A 23,597-nucleotide genomic window follows, 5' to 3' on the forward strand; every position below is an offset into this window, starting at 1 on the left:
CCAAGTGGCTATTTTTCATGAGTGAGGCCAGACAGTGAGTGGTGAGACAAACTGTTCACCGGGTGGAAGGGGGAAGGAGCCCAATCTCATCCCGCCACAACTTCCATACACATGCAGTTCCCAGCAGGTGTCACTGGGTGGCGATCAGAAGCAAACTCGGTGGGTGGGGTGAGGGGGGCGTTGGGGGGCACAGGGCAATTGTCCTTCATGTACCTCAGTCACTAACTAAACACAGACCAAGGATCCTACCTGGGAGCTTCCTGGTCCGTATGACATAGTTCCACACTGGGCACTGCATCTCAGCACCAGCCTTTTGGGAGAGGAGATTTCCCTTTTAACCCTTTGTTAAGATGTTCCACCTCTGACCAAGGTGTTGGTCACCAATCCTAATATCTCCTTATGTGGCTCGCTGTCAAATTTTGTTTGATAATTGCTCCTGTGAAGCGCCTTGGGACATTTTACGACGTTAAAGACACTATATAAATGCAAATTGTTGTTGTTTTGTAGAAAAAGTGCTTCCTGATTTCACTCCCGAACAGCCTGGCTCTAATTTTAAGTTTGTGTCCCCTTGTTTCTGCCGATATTTTATAGGGAGACAGTTCTGGTGACGGCAGCAGCTGGTGCAGCAGGACTTGCAGCTGTGGATGTTGCATCTCACGTTCTGAACGCCAAGGTCTGACGCTGGGTTTTGTTTGTAATGCATTACACCCTGTTTATCTATGAATGGTCTGCTTTACATTTGGGCATCTTCTTGTGTGGCATTATTATCACAGAAAAGGTTAGACTAGTAGGAATATTGTCCCAGTGTCCAGAGATGCAAGTTGCTAAATGTAAAGCAATGTAGGGACTGGGTGGCAGGGCAGGGTGGCACAGCCTTTTTGCATCTGTTGGTTTGAATCCAACGCGGATGAATACGAACGTAGGAAAATGATGGGCAGGAAAAAAGACCAGATGATCCAGCAAGCCTGACCCACACTCTGAATGCCTGGAGCACCATGACTTAGCTGCCCATTGTTTCTACTGTATTGGTCGTAAGACAAATGAGCCACACTCTGAATGCCTGGAGCACCATGTCTAAGCACTTCTTAATGGGGGTCAGACTGCCCATTGCTCTTACTGTATTGGTCGTAAGACAAATGAGCTTTGGCAGTCTCGGCCTACTTCCTAGCTGGCATGAGCTTAAAGGGTAAAAGTGCCCGAAGTTCAACATTAATTTAAGGCTGCTACCTTCTGCCTGGTCTAAAACCAATGGCTGAGGGGTTGTATTGTTGGACAGGGGCTGATCATAATGGTGATCTCCTCCCCTGAATTCTTGATCTAAGGTGTATTGCGTTGAGGAGGGCAGGCACTTCTCCACCAGGTGGGAGAGAAAGGCAGACAGTCGTTCTTGGCTTGCTGGAGCACAACACCTCCTCGAGGCTTGTGTCACAGCAAGGTTGGTGGAGGTGTGGCAGTGTCTCACCCATCAATGGTGTGTGTGGGGAAAAGTGTAGAAAATTACCTAAAAAAAAAGTGTTCCCCCTCACAAAAAAGTCAGTTGGTAACAGCTTGATCAAGGATTTACTTTCATGTTTCGGTTTGGCTCAGTTGGTCGTACTCTTGCCTCTAAAGTCAGAAGGCTATAGATTCAGGCCCCACCTCAGGATTTGCCCATACAGTCTAGGGTGAGCATTCCATGTGCAGTACTGAGGGGAGTTTGGCATTGCTGGAGTTGTTGTGCTTGGCTGAAATCTGCCTGTTCTGGTAGTTTGGGAGGATGTTCTAAATCCCGTGGCATCATTCAAAGGGGAGCAGGGAGTTATCCTGAAGTCCTGGCCAGCATTCTCCCATCAGCAAACTCCACTGGTCATTCTTCTCACTACTTTTTGGTGAAAACTTTCTGTGTACAACATGTCAGCCACATTTGCCTGTTTCATAAGAACATAAGAAATAGGAGTAGGAGTAGGCCATACGGCCTTTCGAGCCTGCTCCGCCATTCAATGAGATTGTGGCTGATCTTCAACCTCAACTCCACTTCCCCGTCCAATCCCCATATCCCTTGATTCCCCTAGAGTCCAAAAATTTATCTATCTCAGCCTTGAATATACTGAACGACTCAGCATCCACAGCCCTTTCGGGCAGTTCCACAGAATCACAACCCTCTGAGTGAAGAAATTCCTCCTCATCTCAGTCTTCAATGGCCGACCCCTTATCCTGAGACTATGCCCCCTAGTTCTAGACTCTCCAGCCAGGGGAAACAACCTCTCAGCATCTACCCTGTCAATCCCCCTCAGAATCTTCTGTTTCAAGGAGATCACCTCATTCTTCTAAACTCCGTAGAGTATAGGCCCATTCTAAGCAATCTATTCAAAGTAATCAATTATATGTAAAGCCATTTGAGATATTTCTGAGAGATGTGATAAGGTGCTCTGTAGATTTTACAGCACAGAAACAGGCTGTGTTTATGCTCCACACCAGCCTCCTCCCACCTTACTTCATCTCACCCTAGCAGCATAACCTTCTATTCCTTTCTCCCTCGTTCACTTATCTAGATATTTCCCTGAAATGCATCTATGCTATTCGTCTCAACCACTCCATGTGGTAGCGAGTTCCACATTCTCACCACTCTTTGAATAACTGTCAACCAGTGTCAAGCACTCCCAGGTCAGTTGCAGAATGACGGTCTCGCTATTCTGACCCAACAATGTGCCTTAACCCCAGTTTCAGAAGAGCATTCACTTTAGTCTGACATTTCCAGTTCATACAGCAACCACTCTTGTGGCTTCTGAGAGCAGTTGCATTTCTTTTCTTCAAATAGTTAACTCCCAACAGAATTCACTTCTGTGTATTCTGAACTAAACACAGTTTAGTCATCGAGAAATCGGGCCCATAATGTTGCGCTTTCTTCTCCAAAATAGGGTGGTGGGTGCACATTTCAGCTTTGTTCTAATTCCTGTTCGTTACAGTTCAGACAGATATTCCACAATGTTAACAGTATTTTCAAAAGCGAGTACTATACCAGATTTAGCGATCTGTCTCTGAGCATGTCCCAGCTTGAACCTTGTGCCCATTAATGCTTTCTCCCTGTAGGTCATTGCAGCTGCAGGGACTGATGAGAAGTGTGAACTGGCAGTGCAGCGAGGCGCTGTAGCGGGCATCAATTATACCACCAAGAGTGTGAAGGAGGAGGTGAGAAAACTGACTGCAAGCAAAGGGCTGAACGTGGTGTTTGATGCCGTTGGAGGAGATATATTCAAAGAAGCTTTCAGCAGGTATTTTCATCGCTATTGAGTGGTGCGATGGCACTGACTATTAAACCATCGGACTATTAAACCATCAAAGTGTGGCGGCCGGTAGTTGTGAGACATGGGCTCAAATCCCCAGTCTACTGAGTGCTCCATCTCAGCTAACGTTGCTATGGGGAGCAATCCTGCTTCCTCATCAAGGGTGGGAGTGGGTCACAGGGTAACTGGATGATGATATGTTGTGGAACACCTCGAGTCTCTTCGCCGGGAGCAAGCGGAAGCCAAGCCCAAACAGCGGAAGGAGCGCACGTCAACCCAAGCACCCCACCCGCCGCTCCTTCAACCACCGTCTGCCCCACCTGTGACAGAGACTGTAGGTCCCGCATTGGACTCATCAGTCACCTGAGAACTCATTTTTAGCGTGGAAGCAAATCATCCTCGGTTCCGAGGGACTGCCTAAGAGAGAGCGAGAGAGGATGATGAGGAGACTCCACTGGGTTGCTGTAGCCTGCCCTCAGCTCGGCAGTCAGCTAAATGATAGAGCGGTATAGATTGTAACCTGGGATCAGGTACATTGTCCTCTTGGATTCAGGAGATGCATAGTTCGGGGTGAGGGATTACTGGCAAGATAAGAATATGGTGGGAGGTGGATCTGTGCCCTTATAGAGGTGTACATACCCTCAAAGAATGTTAAATAGAAAGCAGCCTGCGATATGTTGTGGATCTGAGCTTCTGATTGTGCTCCTCACTTCAGCCTTCCATCAGAAGATAAGTGCGTAAAGGAGGTTACATCAGGAGGGGGAGCAGAATTTGTTGGCCCAGTCATCCTGGGGCAATCCTGCGCACCTCCTAGCAACCTGTTAAAGGCTGGAGCTTGACTGCTTGTCCCTTGAGACTGGGGATGTGTGCGTGCCAATGGGATATATGAAAGGATGCAAAAAGATTGGGGTGTATATAAAATGATGCAAAAAGATATTAAAATTTTAAAAAACATGGGGGAGGAGGTTTGGGTGGGTACTCTGCCCGTTCAGATTTGGGACCTATGTTTCCATTACCAGCTGCTGGTGGCTGTGGGCACATAACACAAAAATTGCCTCTTAATTTGGTACAAATTGGCGTTAGGTTAGCAATTGCTCTCAGAAGCCCTGACCTTGACACTGGGTGTCAGTTACTCAGAGTGGTGAGAATGTGGAACTCGCTACCACAAGGAGTAGTTGAGGTGAATAGTATAGATACATTTAAGGGGAAGCTAGACAAGTACACGAGGGGGAAAGGAATAGAAGGGTATGCTGATAGGGTTAGATGAAGTAGGGCGAGAGGAGGCTGGTGTGGAGCATAAACACCGGCGTGGACCAGTAGGGCCGAATGGCCTGTTTCTGTGCTGTAAATTCTATGCAGTTCGATGAAATAGGAAAAAATTCCATTCCCAGTGCTAACATCCCTTGCCTTGATTTGCAATTTAAAAAAATAAATAATCACATCCGCTGGAAGACAAGACATTACCACGTGCTAAGGCCTTCCAGATGATGGGGGTACTTCAGTGCATTGCATGTCAATATATCTCTCATTGCGCACGGCTAGTATTGGTTGGGGACTGCTACATACTCAAGTTCGCAACAGATTTTCCCAGCTCGGCTGTTCAGCCTCCGAGTCTGAAATTCCAGCTCCCATTGAAACAAATGGAGCCACTCCGGGAGCCCTGTGTATAATATACAGTATGTTACTGGAGCGGCTTAGGCTGAGATCAGAAATGGTGGGTCAGCACAGCAGGCAAAACACAGCAATCAAACCATCTCCATGGAAAGTATCTTTTTTGTTAATAATACGGATGAGGGAGTACTTGGTTCGGTATGTATTCCTTGCCTTCCCTTCTCCTTCAAGTTTGTGGGAATTGGATGCGATGAATTTGATCCTTGATCTATAAAATATGCCAAAGCGTGTTCATTATGAACTCATCCTTGCCGAAATCTAGGCTGACACTACGATGCAGTGCTGAATGGTCGGAGGTGGCGTCCTTCCGATGAGACATTAAACCGAGGCCCCGTCTGCCCTCTCAAGTGAATGTAGAAGATCCTATGGCAATATTTCGAAGAAGAGCAGGGGAGATCTCCCGGTGTCCTGGCCAATATTTATCCCTCATCACTAAAACACATTACCTGGTCATGATCAGATTGCTGTTTGTGGGAGCTTGCTGTGCGCAAATTGGCTGCCGCGTTTCCTACATTACAGGAAACTCTTTCGTATCCGGCACCAATGGGACTGGGATGGTGCTGGTTGATTAAAAATTCCGGATGACGGAGAGGTATATCTACCGAGGCTATTTTTAACAAACAAAAATAAAAAAATTAAGAAATGTGCAGTATACAGTAATTGGGTACTCACCTACAGAATGCTGTGTTAAATGGATGGTGGAAGATGCTTGATTAAGTACAGTACTGCCAGTTGAGGGTAATCCATAACTCTTTAATTACTTAACAGTAAAACAAAACTTATAAACGACTGTATACTGTAGTTTTCGGAGTGAGAATTTTGCCGGTTATTAGAGAATTCCGGATATTTAGGTGCCGTTTAAACGAGAGTTTCCTGTATAACAGTGACTACACTTCAAAAATACTTCATTTTCTGTAAAGCGCTTTGGGACGTCCTGAGGTCATGCAAGGCGTCCTATAAATGTAAGTCTTTTTTTCATGGCTTTGCTTTGTTGAACTTGCTTTTGACTCGTGGTTTGTGTCTCATTTGTCTCAGCCTAACCTGGGAAGGCAGAATTGTGGTGGTCGGGTTTGCTGGCAGAAATATACAGACTGTGCCAGCCAACCTGCTGCTTCTGAAGAACGTGGCGGCCATGGGCGTTTACTGGGGAAGATACCAACATCTGGATTTCCCAGTTTTCTCTAGGTCCATCATGTCTGCGATCCAATACTGCCAGGAGGGGAGAACCAAACCTCACATTGGAGCAGTCTATAAACTGCAGCAGGTAAATGCTGAGAGTAAATTGTTTCAGCTGTTTCACGTCAGGATCTCATATTTTGTAAAAAAAAAATTTAAATTCTAGAAATCTGAATCAAAAATAGAAAATACTGGGGGTGTACAGCAGGTCCGTCAGTGCCTTTAAAGAGAAAAGTCAGGTTAACGTTTTGGTCCTTTGTCAGGACTGAAAGATCAGCAACTTGTAGGAGGGCTGGAAATAAAAAGGGGGGCAGCGTGTAAGAAATAACATACTCCAGTCACAGAGAAGTTAATGGGTTCAGTGACCTGCAAACTCCTTAACTGCTGGCTGATATAGAAAAAGATTATCTTGTTGAGGCACTGGAAAGATATTAAAAGAACAAAAGAATGTTCAAAAATGTAAGATGATTGAAAGGCCCAAATAAAGAAAAAAGCACCAAAATGAGAGAAATTGGAGGAGAAAATAAATCCTTGACCTGACCAGTGTCACAGAGCAAACTGCCCCTCTGGAAAGTGAAGAGAGGAGAGAAGGGGACTGATATGCTTCGTGGTGGGATCATGATGTAGGTGGCACAAATTATCCGGTGAATACGGAGGCTGGCGGGGACAAGGGGGTCCTGTCATCATTGTGAGGGTGGGAAGGATGAGAGCAGAAACACAGGAAAGGGGGAACATGTAACTGGAATTTTTGAGGATGTAACTGGTAGAATAGATAAGTGAAAAACCAGTGGATGTGGTGTATTTGGACTTTCAGAAGGCTTTCGATAAGGTCCCGCATAAGAGATTGGTGTGCAAAGTTAAAGCACATGGGATTGGGGGTAAGGTACTGACTTGGATAGAGAACTGGTTGGCAGACAGGAAGCAAAGAGTTGGAATAAACGGGTATTTTTCCGAGTGGTAGGCAGTGACATTTGGGGTACCGCAGGGATCGGTCCTAGGATCCCAGCTATTCACTATATATATTAATGATCTAGACGAGGGAACTGGATGTAATACCTCCAAGTTTGCAGACGACACAAAGCTGGGTGGGCGTGTGTGCTGTGAGGAGGATGCAGAGAAACTCCAGTATGATTTGGACAGGTTGAGTGATTGGGCAGATGCAGTATAATGTGGATAAAACAGGAAGACAGATTATTATCTGAACGGCAATAGATTGGGAAAAGGGGAAGTGCAACGAGACCTGGGTGTCCTTGTGCACCAGTCACTGAAGGTAAGCATGCAGGTGCAACAGGCGGTTAAGAAGGCAAATGGTATGTTGGCCTTCGTAGCGAGAGGGTTCGAGTACAGGAGCAAGGATGTCTTGCTACAGTTGTACAGGGCCTTGGTGAGACCACACCTTGAGTATTGTGTGCAGTTTTGGTCGCCTTATCTGAGGAAGGATGTTCTTGCCATGGAGGGAGTGCAGCGAAGATTCACCAGACTGATACCTGGGATGACAGGAATGACGTATGAAGAGAGATTGGGTCGATTAGGCTTATATTCACTGGAGTTTAGAAGAATGAGAGGGGATCTTATTGAAACGTATAAAATTCTAACAGGACTAGACAGACTAGATGCAGGAAGGATGTTCCCGATGGCGGGGGAGTCCAGAACCAGAGGTCACAGTCTTAAGGATAAGGGGTAAGCCATTTAGGACTGAGATGAGGAGGAATTTCTTCACCCAGAGAGTGGTGAACCTGTGGAATTCTCTACCACAGAAGGCAGTTGAGGCCAATTCATCATTAATATATTCAAGAAGGAGTTAGATATATTTCTTAAGGCTAAAGGGATCAAGGGATATGGGGAGAAAGCAGGGACAGGGTACTGAATTTGGATGATCAGCCATGATCTCATTAAATAGCGGAACAGGCTCGAGGGGCCAAATGGCCTACTCCTGCTCCTAGTTTCTATGTTTCAATGTTTAATGAGGGATCCTGACGACCACTATTGAGGGGGAACCTTGGTCGAGGAAAAAGGAGATTTCGGAAGGCATGGTGTGGAAAGTGAAGTCGTCAGAGCAGAACCAACAAAACGGAGAAACTGGGAGAAACATAGAAAATAGGAGCAGGAGTAGGACATTCGGCCCTTCGAGCCGACCAGCAGTGCATCTACTATTTCTAGGGCCACTTCCTTAAGTACCCTGGGATGTAGATTATCAGGCCCTGGGGATTTATCGGCCTTCAGTCCCATCAATTTTCCTAACCATTTCCCTACAAATACTGATTTCTTTCAGTTCCACCCTTTCATCAGACCCTATGTTCCCCGGTATCTCTGGGAGGTTATTTGTGTCCTCCTTTGTGAAGACAGATCCAAAGTATGAATTTAGTTGGTCTGCCATTTCTTTGTTCCCCATTATAAATTCCCCTGATTCTGACTGCAAGGGACCTACGCTTGACTTCACCAATCTTTTTCTCTTCACATATCTATAAAAGCTTTTACAGTCAGTTTTTATGTTCCCTGCAAGCTTACTCTCATATTCTATTTTCCGTTTCTTAATTAATCCTTTTGTCCTCCTTTGTTGAATCCTAAACTGCTCCCAATCCTCAGGATTATTGCTTTTTCTGGCCAATTTATATGTCCTCTCCTTGGATCTTATGCTATCCCTAATTTCCCTTGTTAGCCACGGTTGAGTCACCTTTTTTGTTTTATTTTTATGCCAAACTGGGATGAACAAATTCTGTAGTTCATCCATTCGGTCTTTGAATGTTTGCCATTGCCTATCCACCGTCAACCCTTTGAGTGACATTCCCCAATCAATCCTACCCAACTCGCTCCTCAGACCATTGTAGTTTCCTTTATTTAAATTGAGGACCCTAGTCTCTGAGTCAACTACTTCATTCTCCATCTTAATGAAGAATTCGATCATATTATGATCGCTCCGACCCAAGGGGCCTCGTACAACAAGATTGCTAATTAATCCTTTCTCGTTACATAATACCCAGTCTAAGATGGCCTGATCTCTGGTTGGTTCCTCGACATATTGGTCCAGGAAACCATCCCGTAAACACTCCAGGAATTCCTCCTCCACAGTATTGTTACTAATTTAGTTAGCCCAATCTATATGTAGATTAAAGTCACCCATGGTGACTGCTGTGCCCTTATTGCACGCTTCTTTAATTTCCCTTTTAACGTCATCCCCAACCTCCGCCTTACTGTTTGGAGGTCTATATACCACTCCCACTAACGTTTTCTTCCCCTTAGTATTTCTCAATTCTACCCATACAGATTCCACATCATCAGAGCTAATATCCTAATAGAAAGAAATGGAGTCTTTGCACTCTTCCACCACCTCAACTTTCAGTTGCCGTTCCAGTGGCAATGACAACAGATGCAACACATGTCCATTCAGGGTTCTATTTTGCCATTGCTAAGTCTCACTTTCATTTCATTTGGTAAAAACAGGTACACTCCAGATCATAGGGGACGCTTACAGGAATGGTTAGTGATAATAAACCCGAGAAAATATCTACCAGAAAAACCACATTCTTTTTTTTTAATGTCTTTCCATTGTTTCAGTGAGATGATATTTTACAATATCTGTCAGTTTTGTATTAAGCAGTTGTCAAGTCTTTCAACCCTGTGTCCCTTTTTTCCCAACCTTTCTATGGAGCTTTTTTTTAATCTTTCAGTCTGACAAAGGGTTATACCCAAAAGTTAACCTTTTCTCCTAATAGATGCTGATCGATCTGAATTTCCAACATTTTTTGTTCTTGTCTCACATTCTATAAAATGGTCTTGGGGTGGGTTCATGTAGTGGCTCAGTGCATGGTGTGATATTGGACTATACAGACCAGGAGGGTCTCTGGTTTAATCCCTGATCTGTGCCGAGTTTTCATCCTTGTTTTCAGATCCCTCCCTATCTCTGTAATCTCATTCAGCCCCACAACCCCCCGAGATATCTGCGCTCCTCTAATTCTGCTCTTTGAGCATCCCTGATTATAATCACTCAACCATTGGTGGCCGTGTCTTCTGTTGCCTAGGCCCTAAGCTCTGGAATTCCCTGCCAAAACCTCTCCGCCTCGCTACCTCTCTTTTTCCTTCTTTAAGACGCTCCTTAAAACCTATCTCTTTGACCAAGCTTTTGGTCACTTGTCCTAATTGTTCCTTATGTGGCTCGGTGTCAAATTTTTTGTCTTTTAATACTCATGTGAAGCGCCTTGGGATGTTTTACTACATTAAAGGCACTATATAAATACAAGTTGTTGTTATTGTTGTTGAGCTAGTTGGTCAGGTGAATTGATGGTGGGCAATGCTATATTTGGCCTTGTGCCCCAGATTAAGAAAAAATCAGCCCTGCTTGACATGCATATGTGTGTGGATGTCAAATAGGGACAGGATTGGGTTCAGTTGTGATGCTCCCCATGGTTCAATATCCTGCCAACACTCACAGTCTCGGCTCGCACATGAACAATGGTCAGTTAGTTGAGATCCGAGAGAGGCTGACTGTGTCAGTGGAGCTGTACCCTCACTGGCATGATTCAGTGCCTTCAGGAGAGGAGGGAAGAAAGGAAGTGGCCTTTAACTGTTTGAGATTAAGGCCTAGAAATTCAGTTGGCGCCGCGCCAGGGCTTTAGCGCCGGAAAGTTAGCGCCGGCGCTAAGTCCCCCTGCGCGCGCCAAAAATTCAGTAGCGCCGCGCCCAAACGGCTGCCGGCGCTACTGAAGGGTGTTTGCGCCTGAAAATGGGCGCTACCTGCTGCATTGCGGCGCTATTCCGGCGCTGCGGCGCCCGATGCGGTGCGGCAGGCTCGGGAAGTGCAGGCCTCCTCCTTCAGTTAAGGGGGAGCTGCCTGCACCCGCCCGCTGGCCGGTAAAATCTTCACAAAAATGAGCCCGGCACCTCGGGGAAGTGCCGGGCTCGCAGCCCAGAAGCATCTGTTCCGCGGGGGGGGGGGGGGTGGAGGAGTCCGGGGAGGGAGGTGCGGGCAGGCGGCCGGCGGGAAAGCGGCCGGCTGCCGCGCGACCTTAATGCGCCGGCGCAAACTCCTGTAAGACTCGGTTGCCAGAGTCTTAGTTGTGGCTGCCACGGGCGAGGCGGCCGCAACTCAATTTCGGCGCTGGGGCCCGTCACCACGGCAACCGGGACGCTGCGCACACCGATGACGTCATCGGTGCTGGCGCAGCGCAACCGGTCTACCGCCGATGGTAGGGCCCCAGGGAATTTCTGAACCGGCTGTAAGTCCAGCGCAATGACCTCTAGCGCCGCAAAATGGGCGCAAAGCCCACTCAATTTCTAGGCCTAAATCTTTTTAAAATAATCTTCTGTTGATGGACGAGCAATAGAACGCAGGTTTGCTCCTGTGATTTAGAACGTGTCAAGTTCAGATCTCTGCTAGGTTATCGGAGAGATGCTGAATGGAAGCCTAGTGCATCCCTACTGGGAGTGAGGGAGAATCAGCAGGTGAATGGGGGAAACATTAAGTCAATTCAAAGAGAATCCGAATGAAAAATTACATCAACAGAAAAGTAGATTCATAGAACCCCGATTTCAAACTGCCTTTGATTAGGCTTATTCGTTTATATTAATTGCTGAGATGGTTTTATTATTTAGGTGTTGACGTAGCATGTGGCACAAGAGGGAGAGAGAGCGGGGAGGGAGGGGGCGAGAGCGGGGATGGAGGGAGAGAGAGCGGGGAGGGAGGGGGAGGGAGAGAGAGCGGGGAGGGAGGGGGAGAGAGAGAGAGAGCGGGGAGGGAGAGAGAGAGCGGGGAGGGAGGGGGAGAGAGCAGGGAGGGAGGGGGAGAGAGAGAGCGGGGAGGGAGAGAGAGCGGGAGGGAGGGGGAGAGAGAGCGGGGAGGGAGGGGGAGAGAGAGCGGGGAGGGAGGGGGAGAGAGAGAGCGGGGGAGGGAGGGGGAGAGAGAGAGCGGGGAGGGAGGGGGAGAGAGGGGCAGGGAGGGAGGGGGAGAGAGAGAGCAGGGAGGGAGGGGGAGAGAGAGAGCGGGGAGGAGGGGGAGGGAGAGAGAGCGGGGAGGGAGGGGGAGAGAGCGGGGAGGGAGGGGGAGAGAGAGCGGGGAGGGAGGGGGAGAGAGAGAGCGGGGAGGGGAGGGGGAGAGAGAGCGGGGAGGGAGGGGGAGAGAGCGGGGAGGGAGGGGGAGAGAGAGAGCGGGGAGGGAGGGGGAGAGAGAGAGCGGGGAGGGAGGGGGAGAGAGGGGCAGGGAGGGAGGGGGAGAGAGAGAGCGGGGAGGGAGGGGGAGAGAGGGGCAGGGAGAGAGGGGGAGAGAGAGAGCGGGGAGGGAGGGGGAGAGAGAGCGGGGAGGGAGGGGGAGAGAGAGAGCGGGGAGGGAGGGGGAGAGAGAGAGAGCGGGGAGGGAGGGGGAGAGAGCGGGGATGGAGGGGGAGAGAGCGGGGAGGGAGGGGGAGGGAGAGAGCGAGGAGGGAGGGGGAGAGAGAGCGGGGAGGGAGGGGGAGAGAGAGCGGGGAGGGAGGGGGAGAGAGAGAGCGGGGAGGGAGGGGGAGAGAGAGAGCGGGGAGGGAGGGGGAGAGAGAGAGCGGGGAGGGAGGGGGAGAGAGCAGGGAGGGAGGGGGGAGAGAGAGAGCGGGGAGGGAGGGGGAGAGAGAGCGGGGAGGGAGGGAGAGAGCGGGGAGGGAGGGGGAGAGAGAGCGGGGAGGGAGGGGGAGAGAGCAGGGAGGGAGGGGGGGGAGAGAGCAGGGAGGGGAGGGGGGGAGAGAGCAGGGAGGGAGGGGGAGAGAGAGAGAGCGGGGAGGGAGGGGGAGAGAGAGAGCGGGGAGGGAGGGGGAGGGAGAGAGAGCGGGGAGGGAGGGGGAGGGAGAGAGAGCGGGGAGGGAGGGGGAGAGAGAGCGGGGAGGGAGGGGGAGAGAGAGCGGGGAGGGAGGGGGAGAGGGGCAGGGAGGGAGGGGGAGAGAGAGAGCGGGGAGGGAGGGGGAGAGAGAGAGCGGGGAGGGAGGGGGAGAGAGGGGCAGGGAGGGAGGGGGAGAGAGGGGCAGGGAGGGAGGGGGAGAGAGAGAGAGCGGGGAGGGAGGGGGAGAGAGCGGGGATGGAGGGGGGAGAGAGCGGGGATGGAGGGGGAGAGAGCGGGGAGGGAGGGAGAGAGAGCGGGGAGGGAGGGGGAGGGAGAGAGAGCGAGGAGGGAGGGGGAGGGAGGGGGAGAGAGAGCGGGGAGGGAGGGGGAGAGAGAGAGCGGGGAGGGAGGGGGAGAGAGGGGCAGGGAGGGGAGGGGGAGAGAGAGAGAGCGGGGAGGGAGGGGGGAGAGAGCGGGGATGGAGGGAGAGAGAGCGGGGAGGGAGGGAGAGAGAGAGAGCGGGGAGGGAGTGGGAAAGAGAGAGCGGGGAGGGAGGGGGAGAGAGAGCGGGGAGGGACGGGGAGAGAGAGAGAGAGCGGGGAGGGAGGGGGAGAGAGGGGCAGGGAGAGAGAGGGGCAGGGAGAGAGAGGGGGAGGGACAGAAAGAGTGAAGGGGGTGGGAGAGCGAGGGAGAGCTCGCCTTCTTCCTTCCTTCGGCCGCCGCAATTCAAACTTCCGCCGACCTCACAAAATGGCAGCCGCCCTTCTTCACCCGCCGGGCTCTGAGTCCAGCCCCTTCCCCGGGGTGTCTTCCTCTCTTCTCTATCTCCTTCCCTCACTCTCTCCTTCCCTCTCTCTCTCTCTCTCTCTCCTTCCCTCTCTCTCTCCTTCCCTCCCTCTTCTCCTTCCCTCCCTCTCTCTCTCCTTCGCCCTCCTCTCTCCTTCCCTCTCTGTCTCCTTCCCTCTCTCTGTCTCCTTCCCTCTCTCTGTCTCCTTCTCTCCTCTCTCTCTCTCCTTCTCTCTCTCTCTCTCTCTGTCTCCTTCCCCCTCTCTGTCTCCTTCCCCCTCTCTCTGTCTCCTTCTCTCTCTCTCTCTCTGTCTCCTTCCCTCTCTCTCTCTCTCTCTCCTTCCCTCCCTCTCTCCTTCCCCCTCTCGCTCTCTCTCCTTCCCCCTCTCGCTCTCTCTCCTTCCCCCTCTCGCTCTCTCTCCTTCCCCCTCTCGCTCTCTCTCCTTCCCCCTCTCGCTCTCTCTCCTTCCCCCTCTCGCTCGCTCTCTCCTTCCCCCCTCTCTCCTTCCCACACAGACAGACAAACTCATCTATATATATAAAAATGATTTCTACTTTTTTCATAACAACATGCCCTCAAAAAACCCTCGGCACCGCTGGGCACTCCAGCTACTAGTTTATTATATGTTAAAATCTTGGCTACTTCACATTTCTGATGTCAGATTGCACATTTCTAGGTAGGGAAGGGGAACATAGTGAGGCAGCTGGAAAAAAAAACAAGGAGGATTCAGAGAGGACAGCCTGCACCAGATGGGAAATGAGTCATCAGCTAGTAGGTTGAAGCTGCAGGCCACAGTCAGCGATGTGCAGAAAGATATAACAGACATCCCCAGCCACTATCTGCTCTTTTGCAGTTTATCTATTTGAAGGTACTTCAATTATTAAGTTACCCTGTTTTTTTTTTAGTGTCAGTGGGAGAGGATTAATTCAGTTGCAGCTTGGCTATGTTTGCAGCTGCCCTTCGCATTGCATCCTTCTTTCAAATGTTTCAATTTCCACCTCGCCTTACAAGTAATTGTCTTCCTTTGCACCACTGCTAATGTAAGCGGGTGGGGACGCATCCTGCCTCCCAGCTTATACCAATTCTTCCATCGCTACAATGTGATTGGTTGTGTAGAAATATACGAGAGCAACCTGGGCTGACTTGGTCACTGATTTATTTTTCTACCCTGTAAAATGTTTTGAATGTTTATCTCTGAAACTTAACATGCACAGTTTAATTTCCCTGAACATGGACACTCTGACATGTTTTTCTTAGTACGTGTTTCTGCCAAGATATTCTAGTGATACAGTGGTTCGGCACACCAATATGCTGTGCCACAGTGATAGAATGCAAGTAAGTAGATTAAACACAAGGGGGCGTCCCTGAGCTGAGGAGGAGGTGGAAGGCGAAGGTGCTAAGTAGAAGTAAGGAACTTTACCATGCAGAGGGCGAGAAAATCAGTTGTTCCCATGACTAGACTAACATTATTCAAAGGCCTGGGAGCAAATTCATTTCCTGCTTTCTCGAATAAAGTATCATATGAATTAGTTGTGGGCCCTAAAGGAACAGTGGCGGGGTCGGGGGAATTCATAATGGGGCTACAACTTGTTTTTCGACTGAATGCTGGATGATATTTGATGTTGATCTGGTAAGTGTCCAATCTGGAAAGTGCTCATTCATTTCTTGCAGTGTTTGCACCTCTATTACGTACAGCGTATCTCTTCTGTTTAAGTACTTAAATGAAGTAATGGACTTTTCATTTTCCTCAAACAGTGTCATTTTCGAGCCAGCTTTGTGAGGACGCAGTGCTCAGACTCCCGAGAGAGAGGCACCATTTTTGCGCTGAGCTCGGGTCACGGCAGGTGTGGGGTTGCCGTCATCCGAGTGAGTGGTCCTGCCAGCAGCGACGCGCTGAGCTGCCTGACTGGCCGGAGCCCTCTGCCCCCAGCCAGGGCCGCTATCCTCCGGCCGCTGCTGGACCCCAGGTCTGGGGAACGCCTGGACGTGGCGCTCGTGCTGTGGTTCCCAGGCCCGCGCAGTTTCACCGGAGAGGATTGCTGCGAGTTTCATGTCCATGGTGGATCAGCGGTGGTCGGTGGAGTTCTCCAAGCCCTGGGCTACTTACCTGGGCTACGCCCAGCTGAGGCAGGGGAGTTCACGAAACGCGCTTTTCAGAATGGGAAGCTGGACCTGACGGAGGTAGAGGGTCTGGGAGACCTCATTCATGCTGAGACAGAAGCCCAGAGAAGGCAGGCCCTACGGCAGATGGCTGGCGACCTGGGACACCTGTACCGTCGCTGGAGTGAGAGGCTAACTCGGTGTCTGGCCCATGTAGAAGCTTACATCGATTTCAGTGAAGATGACAACATTGAGGAGGGGTTACTTGGTAAGGTTGATGGTGACGTGCATGCGTTGCAGGGTGAAATCGACAGCCACCTATGTGACAGTCGCCGAGGTGAAAGGCTGAGGGGTGGAGTCCACGTCACGATTGTTGGGGCGACGAATGCTGGCAAAAGCAGCCTCTTGAATGCGATTTGTCAGAAGCCCGCCGCCATAGTGTCGCCGATAGCAGGAACAACGCGGGATGTTGTGGAGACGGCCCTGAACATCGGAGGGTACCCCGTTCTTCTGAGTGACACGGCAGGACTCCGAGAGACTGCTGACATGGTGGAGCAAGAGGGGGTGAGGCGCGCGAAGGAGAGGCTTCAGCAGGCGGACGTTGTGGTCGTGGTCGTGGATACTACGGAACTCCCATCGGACTTGACTGGTATGGTCCGTTTCCTCCAAGATTATCTGAGCGAAGTGATTGTGCACAAATCTGACGAGCATCGGGCTAAAGCCAGCCCGAGAGTGGCAGACTGGATTGTGGTTTGTAATAAGACGGATCTTGTTCAGCAGGAGGACTTGGATAAGCTGCACTTGGTTCCAAAAGAACATGGGCTGCCTCGGGTGTGCCTGCTGTCGTGCAAAACTGGCAGCGGTTTTGACGACTTCCTCCATCTCCTTGGTGAACAAGTTGAAAAGATGTGTGGGAACCCGCTGGCTGGCAGTCCGAGTTTAACACAGGCTCGTCACCGGCTGCACCTCCAGAACTGCACCCACGCTCTAACGCAGTATCACCGGCAGCGACAGCTGGACCTTGTCCTGGCCGCGGAGCAGCTGAGAATGGCGTTGAGACAACTGGGAAAGATCACTGGGAAAGTTGGAGCCGAAGAAATCCTGGAAGTTATATTCAGGGATTTCTGCATTGGGAAATAAAAGCTTTCAGGAAAACAACGGTTGTTTTTAACTCTTCCAGTGTCATAGAGACTTAAAATGGGGAGCGTTCCAGCATTTTAGGGCAGACTGAGATGGGGCTGGATTAGAGCAGAGACACAGTCCCTGCACCTCATACTGATTCATTTCAAATATGATAGTATTGACTCATCAAGCCAAGTGACATTGAACTAAAGCCAGTAGGGAACCTGTTACTCCAAGTTACCTGAAACTATTAATTTATTCAATAACTTGAGCAACTTTACTGGTTAGCAGTTAGTTTTATTGGAGCTCAATAACCAAACAGCCTGGTCAGCTGGCATTTATTCTCAATTCTATTCATTCTTTTTTAAAACTATTTATTTGCCAGGTAAAGCAGTGTGTAGCAAAGTTATACAAGAAATGTTTGTTATACCCTTAAATGTGATTAAATGCAATCGGAGAGCTTGATAATGCAAGTAGAGTTAATCTAAAAATAGCAAAGTGGAAAATTGGCTCTTTCTCTGTCACACAGAAGATATGAGTAATCTTGACAGTCTCTGAATCATACAGAGTAGGAAGGTCCCAGATTTGATCCCGTTCTGTGCCGAGTTAAATTATATCAAAGAGAAGAAAGTTGGCAGTGCTCTATATAATTGGCTGCCCGGAGCTAGAGAGGGGGGGTGGGGGGGAGAGAAAAAACAATCGTCCAGGATTTCCGCTCTTGATTGTTATACAGCGTATCTGTGCTGGAACAATAGCAAAATACTGCAGATGCTGGAAATCTGAAACAACAACAGAAAATGCTGGAAACACTCAGCAGGTCAGGCAGCATCGAAGAGAGGAGAAACGGAGAGTTGACGTTTCGGGTTGAACCCTTCGTCAGAACTGGAAAAGGTTAGGGAAGGAGAGATTTTTAAGCAGGGGCAGGGAGGAGGGGAGGAAAGAACAAAGGGAAGGTCTGTGATGGGATGGAAGGCAGGAGAGATTGAATGACAAAATGGATGATGGTGTAAGGCAAAAGGTAATGGGACAAGTTAAAAAACAAAAGATGGCTCTAGATGATGTGTGGATGATGATGGCAGCAACATTAACAGCTACCATGTGAGGAAACGAGAGAGAGAAAAAGAGAAATACAGGGGCCAATTTATAAGTCTGCCTGTGGATGCGGGATGAGGATACAGTGGGCTTGGTCAGATAGCCTGCAGCACTCGTCTTCAAGGGACTCACATGAATAATTGGACGAGGAACCAGAGGACGAGCAGCTCCTGTGGACCTGTATCCCAGTAAATGGCTCCAGGAGACGAGCGGGGGAAGTGGAGGAAAAAGAAAAAGAGGTACAGAGTGTTACAAGAAAAAATATACAGCTCAAAACAGAATGAAACCAAGTTGTCAATACTGTCCTAAGCAACAACAAAAAATATCTAGCTGGCATTTCAACAAGAATCAATTGCTGACCCATTGAACAAAATGTTCAAGGAGGATCCAGGATCCAGTGAATAGATTATTGACCACAGAAATCTGGATCTGCAACTTCTGTCCATGCACAAAAGTAGATCAGTTAATCTCGTGATGAAATCACAGGGGAATCTTCACTGGGAAACCCAGATGCGTGGCTGAGGGATTTGGTTCCAGCCGTAATCCTAGCAATTTCTTCAAAGGATCACAACCCAGTGACTCCTGGTCAGTGACATGTCCAGAAGATGTGAGGGTGTTCTCCAGCTCCCTTAAATCACCTCCAGCAAGGCTGGCAAAAAATGGTTTTGTAACAGTAGCACGAGTAGATTCTAGGAACTTTTTTCTTTAATGAGCAGAACTTCCTTGCTATTGCTTACGGTATAGCAAGAGGTTATGTGGTTCTATAACAACAGGAACATTATACACAGTGACGTGCAGTGCATTATAAAATAATGAGGATAATATTTATTATGAACTTGTTTCCTGATGGGTGTAAAGGGACTGCCTTGAGGAAAGCTGTTTGCTGCTGAGGTGAAGCCATGTTTAACCTGGGTTGTTAAAATAAACAGGTTAATTACTGCAGTGCACCCAGGAATATGTATGATTGCTTTCAGAGTTTGTATTGAACTTTGCTGATCAGAGCTTGCACTGATTAAACCACTTGACTGTTATTTGATAGTTTTGCCAGTTCAGTGTTCTCCATTCCACTACAGATGCAATTATAGCATGCTGGGCCACAAGCTCTCTGGCCAGAGTACAAAGACGAGATGCTAGATATCTGTAGCGCAGAGAAGTTCACGGTGATTAAAGTTAGAAGATCAGTACTGACCCTAATACCTTTTGCACCAAGCTTGGAGTGATAGACCTATATCAACAAATGCAGGAAAAGAGAAACCCGGAACCCAAAACAAGTGAGAAAAGCGATCCACTTTAGAGGAAGCACAGCTTGCTAAGGTGGGCAGGGAGTATCACTGAGATGAATATGTGACTGGTCAAAAACGCTAAGGTGCAATAAATAATTAACATTATAACCCGGTAATTCAACAAGAAAGAAATATGTAGCTGTCACAGAACAGTAGAAGCTGGATCACATTTGCATTGGTATCTCTCATTACAAGCAAAATAGGATAAGTGCACTTGGTGGTACTTTATCAGATTTGTAATTTTCTAGGTAAATGAAGCTTTTCTACACGTGTTGCAGCGCAAATCCACCGGAAAGATCATCGTAACCATGAAATGTACTGAACCAAAGGGAGAAACCAGAGACAAGTTGGACTAGGAAATGACACGCTGGTCTCACTTTGAAACAACCGAGCTTATATTGCACATCCTGGTAACCTACGTGGCTAACATTGTTCCTCAATAGGGCTAAACTGTAGTAGAAATTCTAATAAAGCACTTAATGGTAGTAATTTTATGTTTTACATACACAGCCTTTTTAAGGTGCATTAATAGACACGCTGATTTTTATCGATCATCAGACTAGTAATATATGGTGGTGTTGCTCCAATGTAATATGTAATGGACTGGGATGATACAGTCTTAATTAACCTCATAATTTCCAAACATGTATAGTTCAAGACCTTGGTTGGAAGGAGTCAAGAAGAGATATGATGCTTGCTCACATGGAAGGGACATTAATGGGCACGCTTCTCCAGGCCATGCTTGCACCTGTCATAGCTGTCTGGTCAAGAGTGGGAGTCAGACAGCCCTTAGTTACAGGTAACCTGCAAGCCCCATTCTTGACGGACTAAATAACCAGAAAGGCCAGTTGGGACACGCTGTTATGTAGTTTGAGAAATACCACGTGTGGATAAAACAGCAAGTAGCTTTTTAGAAAAGTGACAATTACAAATATAAACATACATTACATAAGAACCAGGAGCAGGAGTAGGCCAATCGGCCCCTCGAGCCTTCTCTGCCATTCAATAAGATCATGGCTGATCCAATCTTGTCCTCAACACCACTTTCCCACTCTCTCCCCATAACCCTCGACTCCCCTGTAGTTCAAATGTCTGACAATCTCCGCCTTGAATATATTCAATGACTCCGCTGCCACAGCTCTCGGGTAGAGAATTCCAAAGAGTCACGACCCTGTGAGAGGAGAAATTCCTCCTCATCTCCGTTTTAAATGGGTGACCCCTTATTCTGAAACTATGCCCCCTAGTTCTAGATACCCCCACTAGGGGAAACATCCTCTCAGCATCCACCCTGTCAATCCCCCCCAGAATCTTATGTTTCAATAAGATCACCTCTCATTCTTCTAAACTCCAATGAGGATAGGCCCAACCTGCTCAACCTTTCATCATACGTCAACCCCTTCATCCCAGGAATCAACCTAGTGAACCTTCTCTGCACTGCCTCCAATGCAACTAATATCCTTCCTTAAATATGGAGAACAAAACTGTACGCAGTACTCCAGGTGTGGTCTCACCAGCACCCTGTAAAGCTGCATCAAAACTTCCCTATTTTTATACTCCATCCCCCTTGCAATAAAGGCCAACATTCCATTAGCCTTCCTAATTACTTGCTGTACCTGCATGCTAACTTTTTGTGTTTCATGTACGAGGACTCCCAGATCCCTCTGTACTGCAGCATTTTGTAGTCTCACTCCATTTAAATAATTTGCTTTTTCATTCTTTCTTCCAAAGTGGATAACCTCACATTTTCCCACATTATACTCCCATCTGCCAGATTTTTGCCCACTCACTTAACCTATCTAGATCCCTTTGCAGGCTCTGTGTCCTCCTCACAACTTGCTTTCCCACCTATCTTTGTATCATCAGCAAATTTGGCTACAGTACACTCGGTCCCTTCATCCAAGTCATTAATATAGATTGTAAATAGCTGAGGCCCCAGCACTGATCCTTGTGGCACCCCACTAGTTACTGATTGCCAACCAGAAAATGACCCATTTATCCCGACTCTGTTTTCTGATAGTTAGCCAATCCCCCCCTATCCATGTCAATATATTACCCCCAACCCCGTGCACTCTTATCTTGTGCAGTAACCTTTTATATGGCTCCTTATCGAATGCCTTCTGGAAATCCAAATACACCACATCCACTGGTTCCCCTTTATCCACCCTGTTTGTTACATCCTCAAAGAACTCTAGCAAATTTGTCAAACATGATTTCCCTTTCATAAAACCATGTTGACTCTGCTTGATTGTCTTATGATTTTCTAATTGTCCTGCTATTACCTCCTTAATAATGGATTCCAGCATTTTCCCCATGACTGACAGATGTTAGGCTAACTGGCCTATAGCTTCCTGCTTTCTGTCTCCCTCCTTTTTTGAATAGTGGTGTTACAATTGCAGTTTTCCAATCCGCTGGGACCTCTCCAGAATCTAGGGAATTTTGGTAGACTACAACCAACGCATCCACTATCTCTGCAGCCACTATTAGGATGCAGGCCATCAGGTCCAGGGAACTTGTCGGCCTTTAGTCCCATTAGTTTGCCTAGTACTTTTTCTCTAGTGATAGAGATTGTTTTAAGTTCCTCACTCCCTTTGGCCCCTTGATTATCTCACCATTTTTTAAAAAACTTTTTCTTTTTTCTCTCTTAATCCAATCTTTCTTTCCCTATTCTTTAGTTTGCTTTCTATACCTGATTTGACATTGAATTCAATATTTTAACTGACACATCCTGATTCATGGTCTGCGCTGCTCATTAACGATTCTTCAACCTGATTCGTTAGAGATATGCAGTTGCTTGCCCTGTTCGCACGGGTCCCAGATGCCTGTAGAGGGCGCTGTGCTTTTTCGATAGTTGGCTGACTGGAACTTCCAGTGCAAAAGCCCATAAAATGTCTATCGGGCAAGTGCAAATGTAATGAACGGCTGGCGACGTTCATTCACCGCTGACCACAAAATCCGGCCCAATAAATGACAAGTTACAGCCATGACATAATTATGGTTGATTCATGTGTGGGACTACTTACCATATGTAGCCAGTCATATAATCTCACTTATAGTAGGTTTTCCAAGTGGAAAGAAACAAACTTAAATTACATTTTTTGTTTCCTATTTTTGTAACCTCAGAAAAATCAGTCGACTGTTTTTTGTGGTGTAATTCTATCCCTGGGCTGTTGCATTTGTATTTACCAATAACAGTCTTAAAATGTTAGTCTTTTCTCCTGTGCCTTACGTTATCTGAAATAAAACTGGGTATCACAATGTTCTTTTCTACCACTTTTCGACATTTATTTTTTGTAACAGCTTCAAGATACACAAATGGTAGCAGTAAACAGCTGTTATCAACAAGCTGCACAAGTCTTCTGTGGGGAGCATTTGTTAATCCTTTTGTGTTAACATCTTCATCCATTAATGACACACACTGCAATGGCAATTACAGTCCATATGAGAGCCACTACTGGCAAAAATAGAGGAAGAAGAAAAAGTGCAGTGTAATAATAGATATCCTGGAGTGACTTTAAGGTTATAATCTCATGCAAACAGATGTTAAAATAATGCATATAGGAAGAAAACATAGGCAACATGCTCACTTCATGAATGGTATTGAAATAGCTAAGGATGATGTTGAAAGAAACCTTGCGTCTTAGTAAACTCAATGCTCAGCATGTCCAACCAATGCAGAGGAACAATCAGCATAGCCAATAAAATGCAAGTCAGATGAGCTTGTGATCAAGCTACAGTGCTCTGGTCAGACTGCACCTCGAGTACTGTGACCTGCTGCTTGAGTAACAAGGGAGACATCCAAGCATGGAAGGCAATGCAGACAAGAGCCACAAGGTGGGCCCCAGAGTCAGGGGACTACTGACTTATGAGGAAAGACGAGAGAGACTTGGGGGGAAAAATTCAGTTGGTAGCGCCACCAGTTAGCACCTTAAGAGGGCGCTAAGTGGGGCGTAAACCAACTAGCGCCCGGGCGTGGCAATGCCCACGCCTCCCGCAAAATTCAGCAGGAGGTTGGTGGTGGCGCTAAGCAGTCGCGCCCTGTGGCACTGCGCCGCTGGCGATTACGTCATTGGTGTGCGCAGCGCCCCGCTCACGATCTTCGGGAGCGCCCCCTGATTTACCACCAGACGCTATGTCCGACAGGGTCAGGGGGGCGTACCTGCGGCCGGGGAGGCGCAATTTAAAGGCGAGGTGCGGGGCAGCCATTTTTGTTGCTGGCTGCCTGCCAGCACCTGCCTGCGCTCCCGTCCCCGTCCTCCTGAACACCCCCCCCCCCCGGCGGAGTGCCGGCTGTGCTCCAAGAGCCCGGCACTTCTCTTGGGTGCCGG

General features: G+C 48.2%; 1 protein-coding gene across 3 annotated transcripts in view; it reads left to right on the top strand.

Annotated features, from left to right (window-relative positions):
* gtpbp3 (GTP binding protein 3, mitochondrial) overlaps nt 1-22,531 on the top strand; it is a 46,452-nt gene extending 23,921 nt beyond the window's left edge. For 2 of the 3 annotated variants that reach the window (XM_085982186.1, XM_085982185.1), the window contains exons 7-10: nt 592-673; nt 3,070-3,251; nt 5,970-6,198; nt 15,431-17,565. In XM_085982186.1, the coding sequence (XP_085838312.1) occupies nt 592-673; nt 3,070-3,251; nt 5,970-6,198; nt 15,431-16,915 (1,978 nt within the window). In that variant the 3' untranslated portion in view covers nt 16,916-17,565. Of the gene's footprint in view, nt 1-591; nt 674-3,069; nt 3,252-5,969; nt 6,199-15,430; nt 17,566-19,520 lie in introns of those variants that run through there. The other variant, XM_085982187.1, reaches the window with a different exon arrangement.
* Nucleotides 22,532-23,597: the final 1,066 nt, after the last annotated feature.

The sequence above is a fragment of the Somniosus microcephalus genome, chromosome 3 (assembly GCF_052327205.1).
Source record: "Somniosus microcephalus isolate GS21.2 chromosome 3, FLI_Smic_1.0, whole genome shotgun sequence".
Taxonomy (NCBI): Eukaryota; Metazoa; Chordata; class Chondrichthyes; order Squaliformes; family Somniosidae; genus Somniosus; species Somniosus microcephalus.